Raw genomic sequence first — 11,722 nt, 5'->3', positions numbered from 1 at the left:
GGTGGGAGGTGTTCCTGCCCATGGCAGGGGGTTGGCACTGGAGGAGCTTTTGAGGTCCCTATCCAGCAACCCAAACCGTTCTCTGAGTCTGTGAAGATTTGGGTTATGCACAGAGGCTGGAGAGCAGCCTGGCAAGGTGAACAGCAGTCACAGGGTGCCCTGGCAGCCAAAGGGGCCCCTGTCCTGGGGGCATCCAGCAGAGCAGAGCCAGCCAGGCCAGGAGGGTGATTGTCCCACTCTGCACAGCACTGCTGTGGCCACACCTCGAGTGCTGGGCACAGGTTTGGGCACCTCCACACAAAAGCACTCTAAGAGTGTCCAGAGCAGGGGGACCAAGGTGGGGAAAGGGTCTTGAGGGCAAGACTTGAAAGGAGCAGCTGAGGGCACTTGGCTGCTTCTGGTGGCAGAAGGGGAAGCTGAGGGGGCCTCATGGCAGGCTACAGCTTCCTGAGGGGGGCAGTGGAGGGAGAGGTGCTGAGCTCCTCCATCTGGAGCCCAAGCAGCAGCACAGGAAAAGGGATGAAGCTGCACCAGGGCAAGTGCAGAATGGACACTAGGAGAAGGCTCTGCAGTGAGAGGCTGGTGGGTCCCTGGAGCAGGGAACAGGCTCCCCAGGGAAGTGGAGGTGGCATCAAGGCTGTCAAAGGTCATGGAAGGCTGTTTGGGTTGTAGGTGATCCCCTGAGGAGCAGGAGTTGGGCTCAGTGCTCCTTTGGGTTCCTGCTCAGCTGGAGCTGCTGTGGGGCTGTGTCACCCTGGGCGTGCAGAGGGCACAGCCCTTGGGAGCACCCTCCTGTTGCTGTGGAGGTTGTGCACTGGGCAGAGCTGGCTTCTGGGGTGCCCAGGCACTTTGGGCACTTGCAGGGCAATTGCCTGCTGTGTCCTGGTGGAGTTGTTGGAGCACTGGAAGGGACTTCTTGTGCGGAGGAAGCCGAGGCAAGCAAGCAGCTGGGCCCCGGCCAGCTGGGGGCTCAGTCTGCATTAGGTTGGTGTTTAATGCTTTCTCTTTGCTGTTTCTTTAGGATGCCATGGACCCACTCTTATCGGGGCTGAACATCCCAGCAGCAAGCCCACCCAGCCGGCTCTCTGCCCCCGCAGCTGCACCCCCATGCAGGCAGTTCCTGTCAACAGGCCACTGAACTCCAGCAGCTTCCCCCAGCTGCAGCCGCGGCCTCCCCAGCCCCACCCAACAGGCGCCGCAGGGCATTCGACCTTCCTTCTCTTCACCAGCGCAGGTTTCCAGTGCCCCCCCGGCTGGAACCAGCTTCCTTCAAGGAGCACTTCAGGCTCCGCCGAGCCAGGCAGCGTTGGGCACACTGACAGTCAGCCAGGGCTGGAAGAAGGCCCCGATGCCTGGGCAGATGCAGCAGCAGCTGCAAGTGAGACCATCCCTGGCGACCATACAGACTCCTGCTCATCCTCCGCCTCCCTACCCCTTTGGGAGCCAGCAAGCTTCTCAGGCTCACTCAAACTTCCCCCAGATGAGCAATCCTGGCCAGTTTACTGCTCCTCAAATGAAAAGCCTTCAGGTAGGGCCCTCCCGGGTTCCTACACCGCTCCAGCAGCCCCACCTGACCAACAAGTCTCCTGCTTCCTCTCCCTCCTCCTTCCAGCAGGGCTCTCCTGCATCGTCTCCAACAGTGAACCAGCCACAGCAGCAGATGGGACCAAGGCCTGCCCAGAACAGCAACCTCCCGCAGGGATTCCAGCAGCCTGTCAGCTCTCCCAGCCGTAATCCTATGGTGCAGCAGGGGAATGTGCCCCCCAGCTTCATGGTGATGCAGCAGCAGAGCCAAGGGCCGCAAGGTTTACACCCTGGCTTAGGAGGTAAGGAGTGCTGAGACTTCCCATGGTTGTAACAGGCCAAGAAGCACCACATGGCCCCAGCTAAGTTAGTGTTGCTTTGGAAAAGGTCCTTTAAGGCAGACTGAAGGCACAGACTGGACACACAGAGGCTGTGGGGGGCTGGGCAGGGACATCACCTCCTGCCCACTGCCTCTCTGCCCTGCACAGGCACAATCTAGGGGCAGGCTCTGAGCTGCTGCAGAAGGACTTTGCTGTGTGCAGCTGCTGAGTTTGGCTGCCAGTTGTCCTCCTGACAGCTCTTCTCTTGCCTTGAAGCAAGTTCAACATATTCAAAGGTGCTTTGGGTCCTGTGCCCTGCTCTTTGGGCTCTCTGCCCTGCTCTGGGGTTTGGTTTTGGGTGGGGGGAGGATTTTCTGAGGAAGAAGGGAGAGTATGATAAGAGCCAATGAATATTTTTCTTTCTTTCTCCAGCTTCCTTTACTCCCTTTACATTTTCTGCACCAGAACTGAAGCATTATTATTTACACCTTCCTCTCCAAGGTCTTTTCCTGGCCCTGTGCTATTAGTTTCTCCCCACATTAAAGAGCAAAGAGCTGTGACTGCCACAATGGTTTACCCCAAGAGGTCAGGGGATGTTTTGACTTCCCCTTTGGCTGTATTAGCTTCAGTTTGCTCCTCAGGCCTCCAGCCTCATGTCTTTTACTCGCTGCTCCTAGAATTCCTCTCTGACAGTGAAGGGATTTCCTTTGCCAATCCCAAGATCTCTTCCATGCCCTTGGAGGTTTTTTCCTGCTGAGCCTTTTGCAGTTCTGTGCCACACTTGAAGCCCTTCTCACTTCTTTGTGCATCTCTCCCTTGGGTGGCTGCTTTCAGACACAAGGTGCTGCTGAAGCCTTTGAAACCTCTCCTGTCTGCACTGGCAGCTTTGTGCCTCACTCTGTCTCCAGCACAGACCTTCTGCTTTCTTGCCCTCTCGTTGTAGCCCTGTACCCAGTGTCCCTTCCTGGCTGCTGAGCTGGACAGGCTGCTGCCTTCTCTCTCTGTACCCTGGGTCTCATTTGAGTGCAGATGAGTTTGATTCATTGTCACAGCATGGCTCAGGTTGGAAGGGATCTCAGAGCTCAACTACTGCAGACTCCCTGCCATGGGCAGGGACACCCTCTCAGCTGGACTTGGCTGCCTAAGACCGCACCCAGCCTGGCCCTGAACACCCCCAGGCAGGAGGCAGCCACAGCCTCCCCTGGGCAGCCTGTGCCAGGCTCTCACCACCCTCCTACTGAGGAACTTCTTCCTCAGCTCCACTCTAACCCTGCTCTGCCTCAGCTCCAAACCATTCCCCCTTGGCCTGGCTCCAGACACCCTTACGACTAAGTCTCTCTGCAGCCTTCCTGCAGGATCCCTTCAGGCACTGGCAGCAGCTCTGAGGTGCCCTTGGAGCCTTCTCCTCTGCAGGCTGCACCCCCCCAGCTCCCTCAGCCTGTGCTCACAGCAGAGCTGCTCCAGCCCTGGCAGCATCTTTGCAGCCTCCTCTGGCCTCACTCCAGCAGCTCTGTGTCCTCCTGCAGGGGACAGCAGAGCTGGAGGCAGGACTGGAGGTGAGGTCTGAGCAGAGTGCAGGGGCAGAATCCCCTCTCTTGCCCTGCCTGCCCACACTGCTCTGGCTGCAGCCAGCAAACAGTTTCAAGTTTTCTCCTTTTCCAGACTGTTCCTGGGATCTGCCAGGGTCTCACCTTGTCTCCACTTGGAGGCAGTTTATTGCTTCTAGTCCTTATCATGGTCTCATTTCCCTCCAGTTTTGCCTCCCCAGCCCTATGACCCCCTTGGGATTCATTTCCTCTGGGTACCATAGCCATGCTCTGCTGGCAGTGCAGCCTCTCTGTTCTCCTTCCTTTCTCAGGGAAGCTGCTGCAGAGCCAGCCCTGGGAGTTAGTTACAACTGGCAGCTCCCTGCTAGCCCTCAGACACACTGCTGGGAGCTGTGTCCCCAGCAGAGACAGACTGCCTCTGGCCTCAGCCATGTGTGGAGTTTGGCTTCTGTGCACACTGAGCCCTTCCTTCAGCTGCTGTGCTGGTGAGGGAGGGCAGGCACCTTGCTGTTTCTAAGCCTTCTTGCAGCAGCTAAGTGCTGCTGACATCTGCCCATTTTTAAGCCTTCTTGCATTTAGAGATCTGATGTAAAGCACAGAAGGGTTTGGGCTGGAAGGAGCTCCAGAGCTCAGCCAGTCCAAGCCCCTGCACTCAGCAGGGACATCCTCCACTGGAGCAAGTTGCCCACAGCCCTGTCCAGCCTCACCTGGAACATCTCCAGGGCTGGGCCTCAAGCACCTCCCTGGGCAACCTGTTGCAGTGCTGCAGCAGCCTCCTGGGGCACAACTTGTTCCTCACATCCAATCTCCATCTGCTCTGCTCTGCTTTGCAGCCATTGCCCTCGTCCTGTCCCTGCAGCCCTTTGGGCACAGCCTCTCTGCAGCCTGCTTGCAGCCCCTTCAGGTACAGGAGGCTGCTCTAAGTTCTTCCAGAAGCCTTCTTCAGGCTGCACACCCCCAGCCCTCGCAGCCGTTCTCATAGCAGAGCTGCTCCAGCCCTCTGGTGATCCTTGTGGCCTCCTCTGCACCCTCTCCATCACATCCATGTCCTTGTATTGAGGGCTCCAGAGCTGGCCCAGCCCTGCTGGTGAGGTCTGCTCAGAGCAAAGGGTCAGGATCCCCTCTCTCCATCTCTGGCCATGCTGCTTTGGATGCAGGATGTGCTGAATGCATTCACTTCCATTTCACTGAGTTAGTTGAACAGCTCAGGGCTGACACTGGTTTGGAGCAGGCCATGTGCTGACCTGTTCTCAGTTCAGTCATTCCTACAGGCACATCTGCCCTGGAGTTTAGCAGAACTCAGACTAGAGTCCCTTGATAGGATGCTTCAGGAAGTGCCTGTCCTATGTTCACAGGTAGCTCTTGGTTGACTCTGCCCTTGGCTGCTATGAGATATTTGTTACACACCTCAGAGCAGATGAATTAACACAAGCAGCAGAGTTAATTAACAGTGCCAGAAAGCTGCAGTGGGACAGAGAGCCAAAGAGAGAACCTGGCTGTGTGCTGTGGGTCAGGAAAACAAGGGAGGACAGTGGATAGGAACGGGGTGGGTGGTGATGTCAAGAGCAACATGTCCAGGAGGAGACAGGGGACAAGTGGTGTCCCTCAGGGGTCTGTATCAGCACCAGTGCTGTTCTGTGTCTTCAGCAGTGCCTCAGACAGAGAGATTGAGGCACCCTCAGCAGGTTTGCTGGTGACACCAAGCTGAGTGGTGAGGTTGGTAAGACTGAAGAGTGGGATGTGAGCCATGCAGAGGGACATGGACAGGCTGGGGAGGAGAATCTCTTGAGGCTCAGGAAGGCAAAGTGCAAAGTCCTGCACCTAGGGCAGGCAATCCTCAGTACCAATGCAGGCTGGGGGCTGATGAGATCCAGAGCAGCCCTGCAGAGAAGGACTTGGGGGTGCTGGGGGGGAGAAGCTGGACAGGAGCCAGCAGTGGGCACTGGCAGCACAGAAGGCCAAGGGCAGCCTGAGCTGCATCCAGAGCAGTGTGGGCAGAGCTGGAGAGAGGAGATCCTGCCCCTCTGCTCTGCTCTGGGGAGACCTCACCTGCAGGGCTGGGGACAGCTCTGGGGCCCCATCACGAGAAAGACCTGGAGCTGCTGGAGAGGGTCCAGAGGAGGCCACCAAGATGCTCAGAGGGCTGGAGGAGCTGTGCTGTGGGGGCAGGCTGAGCAAGTTTGAGCTGTGCAGCCTGGGGAAGAGAAGGCTGCAGGGAGACCTCAGAGCTGCAGTTCAGTAGCTGCAGGGGAGCTGCAGGCAGGCTGGGGAGGGACTGCTCAGAAGGGGCTGTGGGGGCAGGCTGAGGGCAGTGGTTTGGAACTGGAGCAGGGCAGAGTTAGGTTGGGCAGCAGGAGGGAGCTCTGCGCAGTGAGGGTGGGGAGAGACTGGCACAGGCTGCCCTGGGAGGTGGTGGAGGCCTCATCCCTGGAGACATTCCAAATCAGCCTGGATGTGTCCCTGTGCAGCCTGCTCTAGCTGGAGGTAGAGGGAAGGGTTTTCTCTTTGTGCCAGGGACTGGTGATGTTCTGTGGCAGTGTGGGCACTGTACCAGACAGGGACCTGAAGGGGTTCCTTGCTCGTGCAGCAGGAGCAGCAGAGCTCCCTTAAGGAGCAGCCTGGCCTCTGGCTGTGCTGCCTCCAGGGGCTCCTCAGCCAGCTGTGGGCTGGGAAGCTCCTTTGTGTGCACAGAGGAGCATGTGCCAGGAGCACAGCACCGTGGTAAAAGCCCAAGTTGGTTGTGTTTGCATCCACGGAGGGAAGTAAGAGCTGAGCAGAGATGAGCTGCAGCAGGCAAGAAAGCAACAAACTTTATTGCTTGGATTTCTTGCTTGTCAAACATCCAGCAGGGCCCTTCCGTGTTCCCCGGGGGGTAAGGGTGGTGCTTCAGGGGTGTTTTGAGGGGAGCCGCAGGAGCCAGCCCAGGGTATGAGCTGGAAGTGTCTTCGGTGAGGTTTGTGTTGGCACAGCTCTTCCTGCCTACCCCTGCCGGGTGGCAGCGCAGCCCCAAAGGCTCTCTGGCCGCTGCGCTCCAGCCCCAGCTCTCTGCCCTTGCTGCTGCCTGCAGTTACTAACAGCCACCTCTTGTGCCCAGGACTGCCCAAGCGCCTGCCGCCAGGCTTCCCTGCGGGCCAGCCCAGCCAGAGCTTCCTGCAGGGGCAGGGCCCCGCCGCAGCGCCCGGGACAGCGGTGAACAGCGGAGGCCAGCAGCTGCCGAGCAGCCAGAGCGTGCAGCACACAGGTCTGCTGGGGAGAGGTCTGCCCGGGGCAGCTCCGCGCCCAGCTGCTGCCCCTGGCACCCAGCGGGCAGCTGCAGCTGCCCTGGGGCAGGACAGCCTGGGGACTGACCTGCTGGAGAGCAGGGAAGGGGAAAAGGCCCTGGGGGTCCTGCTGGGTGGGAGCTTGCCCATGAGCCAGCAATGTGCTCTGCTGGCCAGGAAGGCCAAGGGCATCCTGGGCTGCAGTAGAAGGGCTGTGCTGAGTAGGTCAGAGAGGTTCTCCTGCCCCTCTGCTCTGCCCTGCTGAGGCCACAGCTGGAATCTTGTGCCCACTTTTGGGCCCCTCAGCTCAGGAAGGACCTCAGGAGCTGCTTGAGAGAGTCCAGCACAGAGCCCCAAAGCTGCTGGAGGCAGTGAACATCTTCCTGAGGAGGAGAGCCTGAGGAGCTGGGGCTGAAGCTTGCAGAGCAGGAGCCTGAGGGCTGCCCTCATGCATGGCTCTAAAGCTGTGCAGGTGAGAGCCAGGAGCTGCAGCCAGGCTCTGCTGGGTGGTGCCCAAGGGCAGCACAGGGGCAGTGGTGGCAGCTGAGGAAGTTGCATGAAAGCAGGAGGAGGAATTTTTCCCTGTGAGGCTGACAGAGCCCTGGAGCAGGCTGCCCAGGGGGGCTGTGGAGTCTCCTCTGGAGGTGTTCAGAACCCACCTGGATGTGTTCCTGTGGGATCTGGTGCAGGTGACCCTGCTCTGGCAGGGGTTTGGAGTGGATGAGTTGTGGAGGTCCCTTCCAGCCCCTCACATTCTGTGATTGCTAAATGAGGGCAAGAAAAGTCCTCTGACAGCCCCCAGCTGGTACTGCTCAGGACTCTGGTAGCAGGGGACAGAAGTGTCTGGTAAAAAATGAAGTGGGAGCAGCATTGGAAGGTGGAGGCTAAGTGTGGTAAAACACAGAAGGAACTGCATCCAGTTCTGGAGCCTCTGTTACAAGAGGGCTATGGAGGTGCTGGAAGGTTCCAGAGCAGGGCCACGAGGATGAGCAGAGGGCTGGAGCTGCTCTGCTGTGAGGAGAGACTGAGGGAGTTAGGGTTGTGCAGTCCACAGAGAAGGCTCCAAGGGGGACTTATTGTGGCCTTCCAGTATCTGAAGTGGGCTACAGGAAAGCTGGGGAGGGAATTTTTAGGATGTCAGGTAGTGATAGGAGTGGGGGGAATGGATCCCAGTCTGAATCTGCCCATTTCTAGCCTGATGTTAGGAAGAAGTTGTTCAGCATTAGGGTGCTGAGACCCTGGCATAAGTTGCCCAAGGAGGTGGTGGAAGCCTCATCCCTGGAGGTGTTTAAGGCCAGGGTGGATGAGGCTCTAGCCAGCCTGATCCAGTGTGAGGTGTCCCTGCCCATGGCAAGGGTTGGAACTGGATGATCCTTGTGGTTCCTTCCAGCCCTGACTGATTCTGTGATTCTTGTGCAGAAAAACAAGAGTGGTGTCACCCTGCAACAAGCAGCAGCTGTGTCCTGCCTGTGTCACCCTGCAACAAGCAGCAGCTGTGTCCTGCCTGTGTTACCCTGCAACAAGCAGCAGCTGTGTCCTGCCTTGCAGGGGTCGGCTGGTAGCTGCTCTGGGAGCCTAGGCACAGAGGCAGTCTTCAGTCCCAGCCTTCTCCACCCGAGTCAGTTCCTAGCCTTTGGATTGCGTTCTGGTTGCTCTGCTGCACTCACTCCAGCAGCGTTAGGTGATCCCAGTAGGAAGCAGTCTCCAGACGCAAAGCTCGTTTGGTGAGGAGCTGTGCTGAGCTGGGTCATACAAGGGCACAGAGCTGCTGGAGTGAGGCCACAAAGATGCAGCCAGGGCTGGAGCAGCTCTGCTGTGAGCACAGGCTGAGGGAGCTGGGGGGGTGCAGCCTGCAGAGGAGAAAGCTCCAGGGGGACCTCAGAGCTGCTGCCAGTGCCTGAAGGGGTCCTGCAGGAAGGCTGCAGAGAGACTTTTGCTGAGGGGGTCTAGAGCCAGGCCAAGGGGGATGGTTTGGAGCTGAGGCAGAGCAGGGTTAGAGTGGAGCTGAGAGAGAAGTTCCCCAGTAGGAGGGTGGTGAGAGTCTGGCACAGGCTGCCCAGGGAGGCTGTGGCTGCCTCCTGCCTGGGGGTGTTCAGTTGAGAGATGTCCCTGCCCATGGCGGGGGTTGGGGTAGGTGATCTCAGGTCCCTTCCAACCTGAGCCATTGCATGGGAGGTTTTCCAGCTCAGGCTCAGCCAGCAGCTGCAGTGTGTTCTGTCCTCTGCAGCGAGGCTGAGGGCAGTGCCAGTCAGCTGAGCTGTGTGTGGCTCTGTGTGAGGAGCAGGCTGTGTCTGTGGCATCAGGAGACCGCAAATACACCAAGCACCGCTGCTGCGCGGAGAGGGAGGGAAACCCTCTTGGGGTGCTTGCTGGAGCTGTGAAAGCTCTCAGAGCACTGCAGCCAGTGTCTGACTGGCAGTCTGTTTTGTTTTTTAAGGTGGCCAAGGATCTGGACCTCCTCAAAATCAGATGCAAGCAGCCCATGGCCCAGCAAATATGCTGCAGACCAATCTCATGGGACTCCATGGAAGCATGAACAACCAGCAGGCTGGTGCCAGCGGGGTGCCACAGGTGAACATGGGCAGCATCCAGGGACAGCCTCAGCAAGGACCACCCTCTCAGCTGATGGGCATGCACCAGCAGATTGTATCCTCTCAAGGACAGATGGTAAACATCCAGGCTCAGGGGTCGCTCAACCCTCAGAACCAGATGATCCTGTCGCGGTCTCAGCTGATGCCGCAGGGGCAGATGATGGTGACTCCGCAGAACCAGAACCTGGGCCCTTCTCCCCAGAGGATGACCCCACCCAAGCAGATGATTCCCCAGCAGGGACAACAGATGCTGTCCACACACAACCAGATGATGGGACCTCAGGGCCAGGTCTTGCTGCAGCAGAACTCCATGATGGAGCAGATGCTGCCCACTCCGCTGCAGGGCGGCAAGCAGCCCTTCAGCACGCAGAACCAGGCCAGCGTCATGCCGGGGCCAGCGCAGCTGATGAGAGGACCAACCCCCAACATGCAAGGAAACATGGTGCAGTTTGCTGGGCAGATGATGGCACAGCAAGGCCCCGTGAATGGAAATCCTTCTCAGGTGATGGGAATTCAAGGGCAAGTTTTAAGACCCCCTGGACCCAGCCCCCACCTGCCTCAGCAGCTCGGGGATGCGCCGAGCGCGAGCGGCACCGACGTGAGCCTGCCTCAGATGCTGCCTGAGGTTCCCGTGCAGCAGCCCAGCATGGTGCCCTCTCACATGCAAGCAATGCAGGGCAGCAGCAACTCCTCGGGGAGCCATTTCTCTGGCCACGGGCTGCCTTTCAATGCAGGCTTTGGTGGCACAGCAAACGGGAACCAGCTGTCCTGCGGGCAGACTCCTGTCTTTCCTGTCAATAAAGACGTGACGCTCACCAGCCCTCTCCTGGTCAACCTGCTGCAGAGCGACATCTCAGCAGGGCACTTCGGGGTGAACAACAAACCCAACAGCCAGAACAGCAACAAGCCCAAGAAGAAGAAGCCTCCGAGGAAGAAGAAAAATAGCCAACAGTTAGAGCCAACAACGTAGGTCTCCTCTTCCCTTGGGTTTGTGAGGGGCACGGGGAAGCTCCGCGGGCGCCTCGGCCGTGCCTGTATCAGCAGGTGTGGAGGGAGAGAGGACCTGCATTGTTCTATGTCCTAGCAGTTGCCCTCGAGAGGTAAATGCTGACTGGACACTTTGCCACTGGCAAGGCTGTTCAAGATGAAATGGAAGCCATGCCACCAGCCCAGCTCAGTTGGAACCCAATTCCCGACCTTTACTGGGCAAAGGAAGTGTAGCAAGTGGCATGAGGTGCCCCAGGCTGCCCTATGTGAGCAGTCTGACAGCCACCAGCAAAGGCTGGCAGAGTCCTGTGAAAAGCAGCCCCCATGTGTGACATGTGGTGGAGATTCTGGGTGGTTGTTTCCTGAGCTGTGTTCACATCCTGGCAGGGTTCTGCCAGGCTGCTCTCTTAGCTGCAACTAGGATTCAGAGGGAGGAGTCTGACACCTCCTGGGTATGGGGATAAGAAATGTGAGCAGTGCTGCTCCTCCTGGCCTAGGAGAGACAGGAGTCCACCTGCCAGAGCTTCGGGGCATTGCTTCCAGGGTGTTCTGGAGAACAATAAATGTGGAGGGCCAGGTTTAGAAAGTGCTGACATAGAAACATCCCAAAGTGCAGTTCTGAAAGAAACAAAGCAGGCAGCAGTGGCACACTGAGCCCCACCCTAAGCCCCACCCTGAGCCCCTGCTGGGGCACCCTGAGCCCCTGCTGGGGCACCCTGAGCCCCACACTGAGTCTCGGCTGGGGCACGCTGAGCCCCTGCTGTGGCTCCAGGTTCCCCAGACCCACTCTTTCAGGAATGATTCAACAAATCATTGCAGATCTTTAAGCTGAAGAAGTCACAGATGCCAGGATGTCAGGGGCTGGAAGGGGCCTCTGGAGAGCTGCCAGCCCAGCCACTGCCAGAGCAGCAGCAGAGAATCCAGCACAGGGCACTCAGGAACACATCCAGACAGGGCTGGGAAGGCTCCAGAGGAGGAGACTCCACAACTTCTCTGGGCAGCCTGTGCCAGGGCTCTGGGACCCTTCCAGCCAAGAAGTTCTTCCCCATGCTGAGCTGCAACCTCCTGTGCTGCAGTTTCCCTCCCTTGCCCTTGTCCTGTGGCAGGGCAGAGGTGAGCAGAGGCTGTCCCTGTGCCTCCCTTCCTGCCCCCCAGCCCTCAGCTACCTACAGACATTGCTCAGGTCCCCTCTCAGCCTTCTCCTCTGCAGACTCTCAGCCCCAGGGCTCTCAGCCTCTCCTCCTCAGGCAGTGCTGCAGTCCCTGCAGCATCCTTGGAGCCCTCCCTTGGGCTCTCTCCAGCAGATCCCTGTTCCTCCTGAACTGGGGAGCCCAGAGCTGGATGCAGGATTCCAGGTGGGGCTCAGCAGGGCAGAGCAGAGGGGCAGGAGAACCTCCCTAGCCCTGCTGGCCACACTCTTCTGAATGCCCCCCAGGACCCCACTGCCCCTCTTGCCCCCCAGGGCACACTGCTGCCCATGCAGAACTTGCTGC

The 11,722-nt window shown here is 58.6% G+C and overlaps 1 protein-coding gene across 7 annotated transcripts in view; it reads left to right on the top strand.

Moving 5' to 3' along the window:
* Positions 1 to 1,262: 1,262 nt before the first annotated feature.
* Positions 1,263 to 11,722, top strand: part of NCOA6 (nuclear receptor coactivator 6) — a 34,851-nt gene continuing 24,391 nt past the window's right edge. For 4 of the 7 annotated variants that reach the window (XR_010307688.1, XM_064167826.1, XM_064167831.1 and 1 more), the window contains exons 1-3: positions 1,263 to 1,826; positions 6,486 to 6,632; positions 9,089 to 10,208. Coding sequence is in view for 6 of the 7 variants with exons in the window: in XM_064167826.1 (XP_064023896.1) it covers positions 1,349 to 1,826; positions 6,486 to 6,632; positions 9,089 to 10,208 (1,745 nt within the window). In the remaining variant the exon portion in view is untranslated. The remainder of the gene's footprint in view (positions 1,827 to 6,485; positions 6,633 to 9,088; positions 10,209 to 11,722) is intronic. The other 3 variants (XM_064167829.1, XM_064167828.1, XM_064167830.1) reach the window with 3 other exon arrangements.

The sequence above is a fragment of the Pogoniulus pusillus genome, chromosome 29 (genome assembly GCF_015220805.1).
Source record: "Pogoniulus pusillus isolate bPogPus1 chromosome 29, bPogPus1.pri, whole genome shotgun sequence".
Lineage (NCBI taxonomy): Eukaryota > Metazoa > Chordata > Aves > Piciformes > Lybiidae > Pogoniulus > Pogoniulus pusillus.
Note: the sequence above shows the minus strand (reverse complement) of the source record. Positions and strands in the feature narration are given on the sequence as shown.